This window comes from Pygoscelis adeliae, unplaced genomic scaffold (genome assembly GCF_000699105.1).
Source record: "Pygoscelis adeliae isolate BGI_AS28 unplaced genomic scaffold, ASM69910v1 Scaffold53, whole genome shotgun sequence".
NCBI classification, from domain to species: Eukaryota; Metazoa; Chordata; class Aves; order Sphenisciformes; family Spheniscidae; genus Pygoscelis; species Pygoscelis adeliae.
In genome coordinates this window covers 690,037-706,703 of record NW_008824468.1, presented here as the reverse complement: position 1 = coordinate 706,703, position 16,667 = coordinate 690,037, and the positions used below count along the sequence as shown (strand labels likewise).

Here is a 16,667-nt window from a genome sequence, read left to right as displayed (position 1 = left end):
AGGAAATTCTCGCCTCTGCTGTGGCTGCTAAAAGGTTACGAGACGCAGCTGTAACCTTCAAGCATGCACCAGGAAAAACATCTGGCACACTTTTCAGCAAAGCATTTAATAACATTTATTAATCCAAAACCACCACCGGACTGGGATTATCATATGATGTATTACTTCAGGGTGTCTACTTTTGTTTTCAGTAAGATAATCGATGGCTCAAGCTTGTTAATCTACAAAGAGAATTGGGGCACTGTAATTACACAGGCATGCTTGGAGAGGCCCAGATAGTTTCTTCGTTGTTGGAAGCACAATTTTGCTTATCTCTTCCTTTTTTTTTTCTTTAGGACAAATTAAATACATCAGATGAATAAATCAGTGGCTAAATCTCCATCCCAGGAGAAGCAAGCAGCTCTTCTGCACACATTACTACAAGTAAGTTGTTCTCTATGAATTTTTTAAAGATCTCACATTAATTTCCTTCTCCTGAAGTCGAAATGTTTAAATGTCAAAATGTTTACAGAATATATTACCTAGAACAATCAAAGGAAAGTCAGCATGAAATATGTCTTTGAGCATTCCCTTTCAGCACTTAAAACTTGATCTGATTCTCACACTTGTTATCAACATACTGTTGAAGAATTGCTATTTCTAGTAAAAAATAAATCCCACCTAAGGAGGGGAGAAAAACTCTCCTAGATTTATTAGCAGGCAGGGTTTCTCCTCTGCACACAAATTAGCACTCAGCCTCCGCTATGCCCTACCACAAACCAAATAACGTCAAGACCCCTTGCAACTACAAGGGTACATTTGGAAAAAGTGATTATAACAAGACTTATAGGGCTACTGTAGCACCTTGAGTGAAATCAGGGCTGGGAGGGCTGTGTCGCTGGGTGCCTGCCCATCGCATCCTGGAGAAATAAGAAGTTTTCTTCTTACGCGGCTGGAAATCACCCACAAAAATATCCCTTAAGCTATAACCTGGGGAGAAGTGCGGCCCCCCCTCCAACTGTACTGCTGAGCTGGGCATAGGAAAGGGGAGAAAGGAGAGGTCGGAAAGCAGTCCTTACTAGTGGGGGTAGAAAGGCAATAATGGAGAGCACGCATACAAAAAATCTACCATAGTTTCTTTGCATGCTTTCACTGCATCTTTTCCGACCACGTTGCACACTTTTGCTCTCCCTTGCTCTGATGTTTCTTTTTTGTCTGGTTTGTCATCGTCCTCGTCCCCGCACTCAGCATGGAGGGAAGATCAGGTCCGAGAAGCCCACCTGCCCATGGGTACCACCGTGTCCCCCACCATTGGGCTGGCTGTCCCCCATAACTGCCTTCACACGAGCAGGAAACTGAGCATTAGGAAAACAAATGCAACGCCAATCTCTTAATAAAGGAATACTCACATCCTTCAAACACATCCCTTTTATACAAAGCATGCTGTAACATCCTTTCAGATGGTTTTGGCTGCAGGGTGCCAAAAGCGCTGCAAAGCTGCTGTTGCCAGCCCTTTAGGGACAGCTGCCCAGATCTGCAGCGTGTCCCGTAAGGGAGGAGAGGCTACTGCTGCGCCAGCATGGGAGACAACCTGCACGTGCCCACATTGGCACTGGACGATGCGCCATGGCCTTGTGCACCATGTGTTTATGAATAACGGCTCGGGGGACACCAGGAGTCCTCCAGACATGCCGGTGCAGAGCCGAGGCCCCCCCCCCGTACTGGGTCAGATGAGGCCATGGGGCCAGCACAGTTGTCACCGCTAAAAATTAACCTGGCTCAAAACCTTGATGTTTAAAATAAATTATATTAAAAAAAGAGTGACCTTATTGTTGTCCAGCTCTCAAAATAATAATTGACCAGCATTTAAGGAAACACCGTCTCAAAATCAGTAATAAAAGCTGCTAGCGGTAACTATACATGAGAAGGAGCTAGAGGAATCCATAAATGAGAAACCTTGAAAGCCGGGGCGATGAGGTGTCAGAATTCCTCAAGAAAATTACCGAGGCAAGAGAAAAATGTTGGGAAGACCTCAGCAGGGCCCCCGGGCCAGGGAGCCACTCCAGGCAAAGCCAGGAAAGTCCACCAGAGAGAGAGGTCACAAACGCAGCAGGAGGAGAAAGGTGAGAGAAAACAAGTCAGCACAGAGAATTAAGTCAACAATCAAATATGGAAACATTAGAGGATCTTCTGCCTAGGGACCCCAGGGTTGAGTCCCCACAGACGTGGGCAGAAAGGGTCCCTCTTTTCCAGTTGGGAGGGATGGTGTTGAGCTCTCCTGTGCTCCAGGAGCACCCCTCCGCGGCTGGCAGGTAAGCTGGGTGGTTCACACGATGCTCCTCAGCCTTCCCGCAGGCAGGGCAGTTTTCCAGCTGCAGGGGAAGAGGGGAGAACTCATGTGCAAAAAAACCTGGTCCCCTCATGCCTTTCACTCCGCAAGGAAAATAGAAACGTACAGGAAATCCCGCAGGATTACCAATTAAAAATTACCACTTCACACCTCCTTAACTGTTATGATTTTATTTATGGCATTTTACTTACGATTGATGGCTACGAGTTTATTAACGGTAGTTAACCCAGTAGCCTTCCAGGAAAAAAATCAGTCTCCAAGCACAGCATGTTCTTAGCTCAGAGACTTGTGGCCTGAGGTATGTAACAAGCTCTGCACATCTATGTCACACCTTAGCTTACCCACCTGGAACCTGAAATCACTTGGGTTTTTTGCTCCCATAGTTCTGTTACTTTCAGGTGTGAGTCACTGGCTAGCTCAGGGCTGAGGGTGTTTTTACACCACTGCTCCTCTAACATTCGTCAAACAAGAGAGTCTCAGCAGCCTAACATCATCTACAAATAGGAAAATAGTGTAAAAACAATAATGCTAAAAAGGAACCAGTAAATATCTGGCTTTTTTAAGAGTTTGAGAATGGTCGTGGTAGTAAAAGAGGATGTGCTCACATTTACGTCGAGTTACCTCTTTTTTCCACAAGCTAAGACTTCTTCCCCTTTACTGTTTTCTTCTTGGTCAAAACATGGTTGCTGATTTTAGCATCTGTGTATTTTGCTCTCTCGTACAAGGATAGATCGTACTGATCTTACTCCATCAAGGCAAAAGTACAGCCAAAGGTTGTTTAGCCCCAGGGACATGTCCTTGTACAGTTGGATGCCGTGCAAAAGCTGCTAAATGGCAGAGGACTCCAATATTATGTATGAATTGGCTCGCTCTCTCTTTTGGCAGAGATGGGGGAGAGCTGAGCAGATGCACATTTCCTTCTTCCACCAGCCAGTAAGAGCTCCTATTTTTATTGTCAGATGAACCTGCAAACGAGCACAGAAGAGATAAACACAACAGACTGTGCCTCATTGATCTCCCACCGAACCACAGACAGGAAAATAAGTCCTTTGCTGCTGGTAGCAGCTGAGTTTTCTCCAGCATCTTCATTCAGTTTAGCGCACGAAGGGTTGCGTTGAGTTCCGAGCCTGCCCGGGCTTGCTGGTGAGGCTGCTGTGTAAGCACCGTGCGCGGCACTCACAGCTCCTGATGCCATTCCTCATCTCTGGCAGGATATGGAAAATGTGTCAAGCCTGGCACACGATAGCAAATGTATTCCTTTGGGCTGGCTTTGGTGCTTTCACCAGCCCGTTTTAGTTCGGGCAGTTTGTAAACGATGCTTTTAAGACAGAAGATCAAAAAAAAAAACCACCGGTGCAGCTCCTCAGTAAATGCAAAGATGACTTCAGCGTGCTGTGTTGAATAACAAAACTCTTTTTTCTGTACAACACCAAAGTATCGGCACAGTGCACGGAGGTTACCTTTATGATTCACAGCATGAATGAGCACTTAGTGGGCGCATACAAGAGCACTGTACGAATCAGGAAATGGCTCTTTCAGGTCTCCTTACAAAAGGAAGTGAGTCTGAAGCTTGCTAAATTTACAGAGAGGACGTTCGCGAACTTAATCTAGGGCAGGGGATGGGGGGAAGGGAATAATCCCTCTTCTTTCACTGTGGGTTGATACACTAACTCCACATGTTTCCGTACCCAATTTTTAACAACAAAAAAAAGAAAGTAAAGAGGCTAAAACTGTGGCAGTGAGGGCTGCCTCCGCAGCCGCCTGCCTACGACCCTTAGCTGGTGCGTGCGTACAGCCACGAAGACTCTTCTGGCTTCATGCTTCAGCGTCCCCCCCCCATCACTGGGAAAATGAGAGTGCTTTTCGACGCCCCTCAGGTAAAGCTGTGAGTTGGCACAGAGGGAGCATCACTGCTCTGCTCGGGGCATCCTTCCTCCTCTGCCACTCGAGCCTGCTGCCTGCAGAGCCAGGGCACAGCAGGCTCGCGGGGTGCCTGAGCACTCCTGGCCAAGTGCTGGATGCAGCTCAATTTCAGTTCAAAGAAACAGATTACTTCTTCAAAAGCACGGGTGCTGCGCCCTGGAGTTGAGCGAAGGTACTTCAGGTTAAGACTCGGTGTTGGGAGATTTGGATGCAGCACGACACACACCACCAGATTCGGAAAGATTTCAGTACAGGGGGTGGTACGGTTCTGTAGCCTTCACACCATAACAGCCAAAGAAGGGTGAAATGAGGTTCTCCTCTTGAGGTTATTCTTATATTCAGGCATGCCATTGCTGATCTCACTACTACCTTAAAATGGAGGGCTCTCCAGCGCTCATCTGCACAGTGGTGTCAGGGCTGCAGGCCTGACACCAAGTCCTTCTTCCTTGGGTAGAAGGACTGATGAACCCAAGTGGTAAAGGACAGCAGCAACAGCCTTCCCAACACAGCGTCTGTCCTCTCTGCCAAAAAGTGCGTAGCAAGTGACCCACCTTGTTACTTCATGGGGCTGTCTTACGAACTTCAGGTTAGTATTGCTGAACAAGATCTGGACACTCAGACTACATGTAAAGCACATCCTTTAGCTTTAGTCTCTATGATAAACTAAATTCTTGAGTCTTGTGCAGGTTTATATCCACACTATAAACAAAAAGAGAAGTTCCCTGACCAAGCTGTCCCATTGCCCCCACTGCTGTTTTCATGGTGGGCACGATGAGTCTGGGATCATGAGTCCGAGCGCAGCTCAGGCTGCTGCGTGGCTGTTCCCAGGCACACAGTAGTAAGTCACCTGTGATCTACCTTCCTCTCTCCAGAAGATCCAGCAAAGCTTACCAATAAGAAGCTCATGCCTCAGTAACTGGGGCCTGGTGAGGGAGCATCACATCCAGCTTACCTGCCACAGCTGGACGTGGCCCACATGACTGACTGGCTTTGTGTGATAGTTTGATTTAGACTTTTAAATGCATCCAAAAAAAAAAGGCCAGGAGGCCTTTCTGTTTTGCTGGTCTGCTTTGTAGTTAAGATACTCTTATCAAAGGTTTTCCTTGTAAACAAGAAATTTTTGTACCTGTCAAAAACACTCCACAGTGTGGTTGACCTAGCCAGCTGCCAGGCCATCCAGGTGCAATAGCCGACCCTGCTTTGGGATGCTACATCCAGGAAGGTCCAGCAGGAAGTCATGCGGGCCTCCCCAGCACACCTGAAGAGCCAAAACGCTCCTTGTCAATAGCGGTTTATTGTGATAAAACTGGCTTTACAAGGAGCTTGGGATTTATGGGAAGGTACGGAAATAACCTTTACAAAACAAAAAAAGGGAAAAAGAAACGCATGCAGCAGGAGCTCATATTTGTTCTGAAGCAAATGTGCTCACACTGAGATTTTTCTGCCAGGGTTAATGGACAGAACGGTAGCCAGCCCCTTGAACTCCCAGGGCATTTTTCTCTCTAGGTCTAAAATATGATTCCCTCCATACAATCTTGCTCTTTATTGAACTGCAGTTATAGCTCTCTTCGAAGGTGACAGATGCAATGACAAATGCTCCAAAACATTTCAGTTACAACCTCTGCTAATAAGTCTGTGTCTGGGGCCTTCTACAGTTAGAGCACTGAGTCTAACCCAGATTTTTGCAATAAACACTTGTGGCAAAATACTGTGTTTTTATTCAAGGCTGCAAGATTGTGCATATTTACCTGGGCTAACAGGATTGTTCCGGGTTGGTGATGCTCCTTCTAGCAAAAGGAGAGGCTACACTGCCCACTTTTACTCAGACTTAACTAACACTACCTAGAGGAATTGTCATCCCAGCAGTGAGGGCTGCATAGGCCAGCCTGATGATCTCCACTTCTATGATTTTCACATGCTGCAGAGATTAAAGATTGTGTTTTTAACAGAGAGTACTGCAACCTGGCCCCAACATATCTGCTAACGGCCACTATGGCTGGGGATGCTGAGATGAGAACACTATTTCCTCAGTTGCACAGACTCCAGTTACCAAGCTGAAAGGCTTCGAACGGAATGATGACCAAACTGTTGATGTGAAATTTGGGTGGGGAATATACCATTTTTAGCTTATGTTGTAATACCCACAGGCAAAGCCTGGCAAAAGATAACACATGCATGCACAAATTAGTTCCATGCATCTGTGTATGTGTACATATGTACATATATATATATGAACTGTGGTCAACTGCTCTCCTATTCCTCATTAGGAAAGTCTGTGCCAAGTGAGTCGAATGTTTACGATCTCCTGCACTCTTACCAGCATGAAACTTTTTTTTTTTTTATTTCCTGTACTTGTAAAAACCAGAAGACATAAGGAAAGGATTTCAGTTAGGGCTCTCTTGCTCACATTTTGGAACCATCTCCTCATCATGTGTGTATGCAGGTGCTCCAAGGCAGTCACTTCCTGCTAGATAAAAGCCTTCTGTTTTGATGTCTATCATTTGGGATGTTTTTAAGCAGCAGCGTAAATATGCAGTATGAAGATGTGATCTAGTAAAAAGCATTTAAGTCAAGTGATACTTATTTAACCCAGGATCTTCTAAACACGCACACACATGTATATGTAAACAAATAAAGATTAAAAGCTGTTGCATTTGAATGAGGATTAGCTAATGAAACAGCCTGGACATGAAAAGTTTCACATTGCCCTCAGAGGCAGTAAAAAGAAACAGAACGGCTAACAACTGCATCAAAAAGGAGAATGAGGAAAGCACATCTTGGTGGAGTCTAGGAGTGAAAATACCCGAATTATCAAGTAATTATGTTCTTAAATGCCACTGTAGGATACGCCAAATACTACTGAAAAAAATACAGGCATCTAAATCTGTATTCCTAACTCAATGGTAATCATTTTCTCTAGTGAAGGACTATCTTTAAGGGAAGAAACAAATCTATGCTTGTATTGCAAGAGTGGTGTAACAGAGCAGTTACAGCTATGACAGATATTTCCCAGTTTTCCTTTCCACTACTGACAAAAACACTACTTTGATCCTCCCAAGCCTGTTTGAACTATGCTGGCGAAGCTGAAGTAAAAAAACCAAAACACACACACACCCCAAACCCCACGCAAGAACTCTGCTCCCTTTCCTAAATCAACATCCATCTTCACCAGCCTAAAACAACCAAAAACATGCACTGAACACGTTGGGAGATACTGTTCTTCTGCCTGAGGCAATCACATGCCTTATGCCTATATTAAAAAAGAGTTGGCCTGTTTTATAATGCCCACACAGACTGGTATTCGCATTGCCAAGGTCTGTTTGTTTTTCTCTAAAAGTTTGTGGAATACGCTCAGCCAGAATACCTAACCAAGTAACAACAAAGATGTTTAAAAGCACTTTGAATAGGATTTGTCTTTTCTTCCCTGTTCTTTGTAGAAAGCTAACATATCATACAAGCACACATTTAATTCCATCCTTCCCCCAGTCCTCATATTTACTGATTAATTTAGGAACATTTAAGAGTCACCAATAGAGCTTTAAATGCTCTGAGCTACTTGGATTACAGTAACTTGTGAAGCATCATGCCCCAAAAAGAGAGACTCATGGAAATGTCAACAAATGATGAAAGGGTTTTATTGTGCAGAGATTTCAAAATGCTGGAAATCCTTTTGTACTTCCCTTCGCTTCACTTTTTCTTCCCCTCCCCTAGCTGGGAATAAGGAAACAGCCAAGTTATTCTATAGCTGGTTCCCACCACCGAAACGTTCTGGTTCCCACTGAGCTGTGCATTCAAGCAAAAACAAGAACGTTAACAGCTCCATTCCCATCCATCTACTAGACAGGAACTCACAGATGCTTCATTATATACCTCCCGCTGGCACTGATGAGGCAGAAGATTTGTATAGAAAGGAGGGGGCGACTCAGACAAAACACAAGAGTCATTGTAATTTTTCTCATTCGTAATTCTATTAACTAATGTTAGCCAAAACATCATGCTACTTTAAGCTTTTCCTCACTGTTAAAAAATACAGGCATTGTCAACAGCATCTCGAGAACCTTTCACGTATTGTGCAAGTGTCACATACATGAGTTTAAAGAAGATAAGAGGAGGGGAAAAAAAAGGACCATTTTGCATAACTGGAATTTTATTTTATATATAAATAATGACAAGAGACTGAGGAGTTTTGAGACTTGTTACTTGCAATGCTGATCCTCCAATGGGACAAGCATGGGCAGACTTGAGTCCCACTGCAGAATTGAGGACAAGGTCTCAGGACTGACCCAAAATACTTAGTGTCCTTTCACGGATTCCACACCAGAAGCCCAAGCAGCACACTGTCAGTCTTTCCTGAGGCAGAAGGCAGACTAGTCACATTCAAAATCAAAACAGATTCAGACGGTTTTCCTCTTTTTCTTGGGAAATTGTTGCTCATATCTATATTTTTTGTTTACCTATAAGCAAGGAAAGGGGACAGAGGATAAGGGGGAGAGGGAGGAAGGAAGAAAGCAGAATTAAATACCACAGGCCTTTTCTCCCCGTTGTCGAAGTGCAATGAAAACTTTGTTCCTCAAATAGATTTTGATCAACTTGCCACGTCAAAGAAAATTCTCAATACCAATTTACTTCCAGTAAAGAGATTTAACTCTTCACATTACTGACATTAGAGCACTAATGATTATGTCTGCTCTAGAGAACTTAATTCCTACAGTTGAACTGTATGAAAATATAAAAGAGAAAGAACACTTCATAGCAACAAAACACCAACTGGAATCTTGTGTAATAAACCAACTTTCTCAAACAGAATTCTTTTAAATTCCCATCAACTGCATTTTTTCCTAATCTCACTGACTCTAGTGTAAAGCTAGAGTAATTTAACTCGAAGAAATGGAATTACATAAATACAGAACCTGAACACAGTGAAAGTGAGATATGCTATCTTCATGGAAAAACAAAGCCACGTCGCTTCCGTGCAACTCTTCAGCACAACAGCTGGATAAAATTAAAGCTTGCTTCTCCCATGATGTGATGTGCTTTGAGCTGTAGTTTGCATATAATTATTGATGACAAACGTAATACAATAAAGGAGGTGCAATGCTGCTGTTTTTTGGAATGGAGAAATATGTTACTGTCTCCAACCCAAAGTGATTTTGTCCTTGGCTGACCATTCACAATTCAAAGACCCATGCTGTGGCAAAACTTTATGAGGAAAATGAGATTGTATTTATTTTAGTAAGCAGATTCAACTAGGAATATTGCCAACAGTTGAAAATACAGTGAGACTTTCAGGACTGATCTCATTCAGAATAAGCAAATCTGTCTTTTCAAAGATCACAGCAGCATTCTCCAACGTTTGGGATCACCCAAATCCAACAAAACATCTGGACTTGGGTATGGAGTTAAACAACTGGATTTGATTTCAAGCAGAAGTAACAAATCACCACCCCCGCAGAACAGCTGAAAATTGATACTGAATTGAACTTTCACCATCTGGTTTCTCTAGGTCAAAGATCTAGCAGTTGCATTTATGTATCTCCTCTAGAAACATGTGGCAAAACAAGTAGATTTCAAAACCAGCAGCACCTAGGTACTTTCAGCACCTGAGCAATTATCTTCACTCTTTAAAAAGAAAGACAGTAGAACATCTGAGACAGCAGCTGTTAGTGAGGTTCTCCTCAAAACTTACTTATATAGCATGAGTATATTTGTGATTAAAATCCTGACAACAAAGGGTCTGGATACCAACTTTAGCATAAGTCTTCCTGACAGCTTTGCTCCTTTCCTTCCACCCCCCCCCCCTTAAAAAGAAAATGTGCCTTAAGCAAAAAGCACTAGCATTTCAAAAAGTGAATAATGACCTACCAGAAATTATATTCACGTAGTAAGAAATGCTAAAAGAAAATAAAAGCTATTTACAGGTTTCTGTTTTTAATGCACCTTGATATTTGTACAGTGTCCCACATACATAAATGAAAGTTCAATTTTCCTGGCTTTTTATCATTTGGTAGCTCTGTCCTAGTTCACAATAAGCACAATATTTTAGTGAATTTTAGAGAAGCTTTCCTTCCTCTTGGTTCTCCTGGGTATCTTTACTCAAAACAAAACTGTTCTTCCTATTTTTTTAAATTTTTATTTTACATGGCTATTTTATAAAATACTTTGAAAACACATATTCTTGAAGACTTTATATTCATATGTCTGAAGGAAAAACTAATATAGTCAGTAAATCAGCCAGCCAACATACCTTTCTGCCCTTGTGAGAATCAGCTATAAGCAATTAAAAATACATTAAGGGAAATACAACATTAGAAACTAGTTTTGCTTTTAAAGCTGACTGTGTAACAGTGGAATGCTGTTGCTCAGCAGATGTGTGCGTTCCATCACATCTGCAACCAGATGTGACCGGTGATGATGCATGGAAAAAAAAAAAAAAAAAAAAAATCAGTGCACTTTGCTAAATCCAGACTCTATTTACACAGTTGGCAGTTAGGAAAAGAAAGAATTTTACTGGTAAATGGAACACTGCATACAAAATTAATGAGGAGTCCCTACAACGCTAGGATTACTTTCCGATGAAAAGTAAGTCTTTAACATAATGTGAAAATAACGTAGGGCAAAGACAAGCAACTAGAAAACACGTTCAGAAAAGACATCCTTTATCAACCGATAGCAGAGTAGACATTTGATTTTGTATCAAATTATGTCCAATTACATTATCATTAGCAATAACAAGCCTCAAATAAAGAACATTTTTTGTCCTATGAAATTGAGCCATCTTAAAAAAGTTGAGAAGGTGTTTTTGTTTTGCTTTTCTAGAAACTGTAAGAATCACGGGACTTGCTTGAGTTTAGAAAGCAGCCCAGCAGCCAAGTCAGAAACAAAACTGGCTTCTCAACTCGAGTTTCTGGCTCGGAGAACTGGGAAACGCTGCCTCCACTTCCTCCATCATTCGTTCCCAACTGATGAAGAATGCTCATTAGGGAGGTGCAGCAACATGAAAGGTCAACACATCGTGGACTGTTACAGGCTGTAAGATAATGCTGTACCCTGGCATTGACAAATCTTTAGAGAAAACCCATCAGTAGGAAAGAGGTTTCTTTCCCGCCCTTCATACCTGCACAGGTGTGACAAAGAAGGCAAAGAGGTTTTTGGTACGGGGGCAGAAACGGGACAGGAAGGAGGAAAAAAAAAAACCCAATACATTAACAAGGCCTTGCTAAATTAACTCAGAACCCTTGGAAGAGACATAAATTTACTTGCTATGCTCTAAAGATGAAGAATTTAGATAAGTTAAATAGCGTTAAGGAGCACTCATATTCTTGAGAAATGTTAAGATGAGTAAAATTATTACTTCTCTTCCCCTCTTTCTTCATCAATGTGAAGATAACTACAAGTCAAACTTGCAAACGTTCAGCTTTTCCAGGCTATTTTGCTGCTGTAGCCACATACTGTTATCAGTCTTTTATCTTTTACCTGTTTGATGCCAAGTGATCTGGTGTTCTACTTCGGGGCTTGCTCTTCATTTGAAGCAGCATGGATTTCCAAGGGCTTGTCACTATCTGCATCACCCTTGAGGAGGGAAAAATATGCACAAAATTTCAATTGAGGCAATCCATGATTAGTGTTTTTGCTAGAACAGAAACCCTCTTCAAAAGCTGAAACAAAGACTTCTTGCAAAATCAAGTGGTTGATGAGACTAATTCAGTATAATATACTCAAATATGATCTTCTCCCAAAAGGTTTCTAGATTTTTGTCTTCCTGTAGTTAGCTGAGCAATTAAAGGATTTGAAAGAACAAGTAGTTCAACAAAAATGCTTTAATTGACTCATCTTGCCTGCACTAGTAACAGAGGATAAATTCCCACAGAGTAGTTGCTATTTTGCATACTCTGAATTCTGTGTGGATTTATACAATAGGTCTCTTTTAGTACATATCCTTTGAGAGAGTGTTCTCACACTTTCCCCAAAATAAATGATAGAAATCAAAGAATGAAGAGGGGCTTGTTAGAGCGTTTGGTCTATCTCTTTGCCAAGTATGCTGTAATGAACAGGCATTTGGTTATAGTTTTAAATGCTTATCAATAAAAGAAAATACTTAAAGGGCCACACACATGGCTAGGGGACTGAAGCAGATGACATACAAGGACAGGCTGAGAGACGCGAGTCTGTTCAGCCTGGAGAAGACCAGACAAAGGGGGAACCTAATTGCTATCCACAGTTCCTTAATAGGCATTTACATATTTGGAAGAGCTAGGCTCTTCTCAGAGGCTCACACCAAAAGGACATGGAGCAAAGGACACAGGAGCATGGCAAATTTCTATTAGATCTAAGCGGGGGGGGAGGGAGGGGAATGTATCACACCACTGATCAAGCACTGGAGCAGGTTTTCCAGAGAACTTTTTCAATCTCCATCCTTGGAAATACTCAGCACTTGACTGCACAAGGCCTGAGCCACCAAATCTAACTCCGAAGCTGTCTCTGCTTTGAACAGGGGGCTGGATGAAATGATCAGAGGTCACGCCCAGGTTCAATTATTCTTAAATTCTACATGTGAAAATTAAATGGCATTTTCTTTTTATTGTAAAAAGATATTTTTACCAATATGACTTAAATGTGATGGAAAATGTAACAAAAGAAGCCAGAAGAGACTGGAAAACATAAACATTTCACAGGATGGGTCAAATTTTTGTCCCAGCACAAATTAAACACCATGAATAAGGCACCGAGTCTATGAGACCCTGCATATGCTGCGCTGGAGATAGGGACTCAATACATCAAGATTCAATTATGAAGATAATTCTTAAATTTCTTTTTCAAAATATGCCCAGCAAGACCTTTAAAAGGTAATTCTTTCTTTCAAAAACTCATTTTGTTTTCATCACTATCCCGGATATTTCAAAGTATAGGAAATCACATCCACAAACCACACCCGTTTCAAAATAATGATCTACTCCGTAATTTTCTTGTACAGGAACTTGCAAGTTATGACATTTTACTACAATTTATAATGAATAATCTGACTCACAATGCCTCATCTCAGGGATTACTCAACCGTGAACAAATGAACTAAAAATAAGTTTTTCACAGAGTTTTCTATGTTTTTCCACTTGCTTGTTTTAACTTGTAAAAAGCAAATACCATCTAGGTAAGCTTTTTTATTTGTCCTGAAAGGGGGAAAAAAACCCAAAGCAACACACACAGACACACAAACGTACAGGAAAACAGAGGTCTTGCTCAGTTCCTTTGCTTCTGTGAGCTCAGTAGGTCTCATCACAGGGCTTGTCTTCACTAGCTCTATTAAGCCCGAGTTATTTAATTCAAGCCAATCCACTGCTGAACGGTCATCCCTCACACAAACTCATTTGCTGAATTAGCAATTAAGAAGTTCTTTTACCTCCATCCACTGCATGTGCCCACTACGTAAACAGTGAGCCTGAGTGAGACTGATCAAGCAGTAATATGGGTAGCCAGAAGGGACATCCTTTGAGCTAGCCCAGGGCATAAACACACCTAATTTTACAACAAAGTGTCAAGGTCCTCTAGTCACACTCAAGACCAGATCAGAAGTAAAAAACGTGTTTAGATCAATGACCCAGAAGACAGGCCGCCTCTGTGCCATGATGCCCTCTCATAATTAGAAGCAGGCACCTATTCAAGATGGTCTTTCTACTTTCTGGCTCAACACAACCACCCCATAATGTATCTGGGTGGCCAGAGGAGTTCACGCATCAGAGCTCTATCCCACAGCAGAAGGGGAAATATTTTGCAGCATTCTTACACATCTGACAGTTTCAACCAAAAGGTGACTGATAAGAAATCTCCATAACTTATTCATTAGTAAAGTGTTCAATACATTGGGATTCCATGGGATTAAAAAAAATTTCAAAGAAATCATTATTTGAAATTGCAAATAATATTGGAACTAAGGCGACTGTACACAATGCTTTTTGTAAGGTTTCAGTACACGAGTGATTAAAAGACACCCCAACTTAGCTCACAGTATCTAACAGAGATACATTGAGACCTCAATTTGAAATTACAAACTGAAAAAAAAAATGCAATTATTTCTATGAAAATTTTCCTTCAATATGGAGAAAAATGCCCAAAAGCAACTTAGCCTAATGTCAAAAACCCAAATGTGGGGTGGCTTTTTTCTCACATTACAGCCTAGTCTAATGCAGAAGTTAGTTTCTGTCGCTCCCTCTGAGAAAGTCTTGCAGATGGCCAGGCCCGTTTTCACTGGCACCTAACCTTAGAAATTATAACTCCAAAGGTAGGTATACATCTCTCTTATGCTTATGGAAAACTCTTGAAAGGTAGAGTCTGGCCACCACAAAAAAACAACAGCTGCAAAAGAAAAACAAAGGCTCATCTGGGCTCACAGATTAATAATTTACCTTTTTTCCTGTCCTCTTCTGTTTGCAATGTATTGCTTAGAATAAAGAGAACGTCACTGGTTTACCTTATTCATCCTCCCTCAGTCAATCAATAACTTACTCTCCATCTTTTATTTTTAGCTGAGCTTGAACTTAACTCTCTTAGAAATATGAAGCACTTCTAAAAATATTACTCTTAAGTTGCCCTAAAAAACTCAACTTTGTGGAGTAGATTCTGTCTTTCCTACCTCTAACACATTTAAATTCACCACAGCCCAAACTAAGGATCCAATTTTACAAGTTTTACTCTGTTGTTGTTCTTACTACCAAACAATAAAAGCAGAGCGTGTAACAGGGAACAGTATTTTCTGTCAGAAGTAGACATTTATCTTTTAGTTCAGATGACCAAACTTTTGCTTGTCTGTTCAGAAGCTACCGAAGACAAGTCTTACAAGCATTTACTGTAGAAAGAAGCTCTCTCAGCTGCTTATGTTGGGTTTTAAAAGATGCTCAAAACACAAGTGACTTAAAAACTCTCCTCTTAAAACACAATTTAAGGTTTGCTATCGTCACAATCCATGATGCTTACGGTAAAGCTCCCCAGACAGCCACTGAGAGCACAACTTCCACCAGAGCTTTCAGGTGAGGAAAAGCCAGGTCCACAATTTCCTTGATGCTTGTTCTCAGCAAGCGCAGGAAATAAGAGCCCAAAGCTGAGCAGTCTTTGCACTTGGAAGCACTCTGTCACCAGCTAACAATTAATAAAATACTCAGAGATAGCTATATAGATATAGCTATATTTTTAATATTTATAGATTTTTATATGTGTAATAAATATATATATAGGTTAAAAATATATAATATATGTTAGTATTGGTAAGTCACAGATGATTTCTATCAACAGACTGGGCAGGAATGAAAACCTAACAATAAGCTGCTAGAGTTTCTCTCAATCTCTGAAGCTGTTTAAACAACCAAATGACAGACAGCAAGAAAAAAAGAAAAAAAACCCCATCAGTTTTCTGTAAGATCTTATTACTGATTGGACCAAAGTGCAAAAGAGCACACCTATGAAGAAAGGAACAAGACCTGAAAAGGCGGGTGTTTTTAGAGTTCTAGTGCTGCTCTGGTTTTTCACATTTCAGTAAAAACAATGGGTGCCTGATTCCGTGTTGGGGGAAGAGAAAGAATCCAGAATAGCTGAAAATACAGCAAAAGTCTTTGAGCAGTATAAAGAAAAGACAAAGTGAGAACTAACTGAAAAAAACCCAAACCTGTTTTTCTATGTGTTTCAGTACATATTAGTGTACTGGCTGAAACAAAATCTGGGTTTAAGTGACTCGGTGCCATAACACATGCCCTTGTCACTTGAAGACGAAGTCGTCATAGTATGAGAGCTAACAACCCTACAGCACAATACAACAGTACAAATTATGGAAGTATCCAAACCAGAGGCAGAAGAGGAAGGGCAAAAAGGCTGCATTTCATAAAAATAAATATCAAATGAGCTGACTGACAAACAGGACCTGATTGTTAGAAACTTACAGGTGGTATGTATTGAACTGTGGCTCTGAAATACTGATCTTTAAGCAGTTTTCTTGTAAAGAAGTTATAATCCTTTGTATGTAAAACCACAGTCCTTAACTTTATGCTGTTGCACAAAATCTTCAAGCTGATGTGGTTCGTCCATCCCTCTGACCTAAGAACAGGTATTAAAGCTGATAAACTCAGCCAGTATTAAACAGAGATCGCTGCGAACAAGAAAAAAAAATAAAAGCTGCTGCAATTCACTGGCTTAACAGTTCAGCTAGTTCAACACTTTTGTAGGCACTGGAAGGCAAAAAAGTGTAGCAGAAAAGAAATGTAGAAAAATATGATCTTGCACGAACTATGATATTATTAGGCAGAGCAGAGGGACCAGTTACTCACAAAGACTAGCTGAAGACAATGCAGGGTATTAGCTTTCATAATTGTAAAACCCCATTAATGAAAGTTTGATGCCGCCTGAGGCTACTCAAAAGGGTTTCAGACGCATCATT

At 41.3% G+C, this 16,667-nt stretch overlaps 1 protein-coding gene across 1 annotated transcript in view; it reads right to left on the bottom strand.

Moving 5' to 3' along the window:
- Nucleotides 1-7,872: 7,872 nt before the first annotated feature.
- Nucleotides 7,873-16,667, bottom strand: part of APOO (apolipoprotein O) — a 32,061-nt gene continuing 23,266 nt past the window's right edge. The window contains exons 8-10 of the mRNA XM_009321153.1: nucleotides 11,726-11,821; nucleotides 10,617-10,638; nucleotides 7,873-8,707 (exon numbers count right to left, since the gene is read on the bottom strand). Coding sequence (XP_009319428.1) covers nucleotides 11,753-11,821 — 69 coding nt within the window. The 3' untranslated portion in view covers nucleotides 7,873-8,707; nucleotides 10,617-10,638; nucleotides 11,726-11,752. The remainder of the gene's footprint in view (nucleotides 8,708-10,616; nucleotides 10,639-11,725; nucleotides 11,822-16,667) is intronic.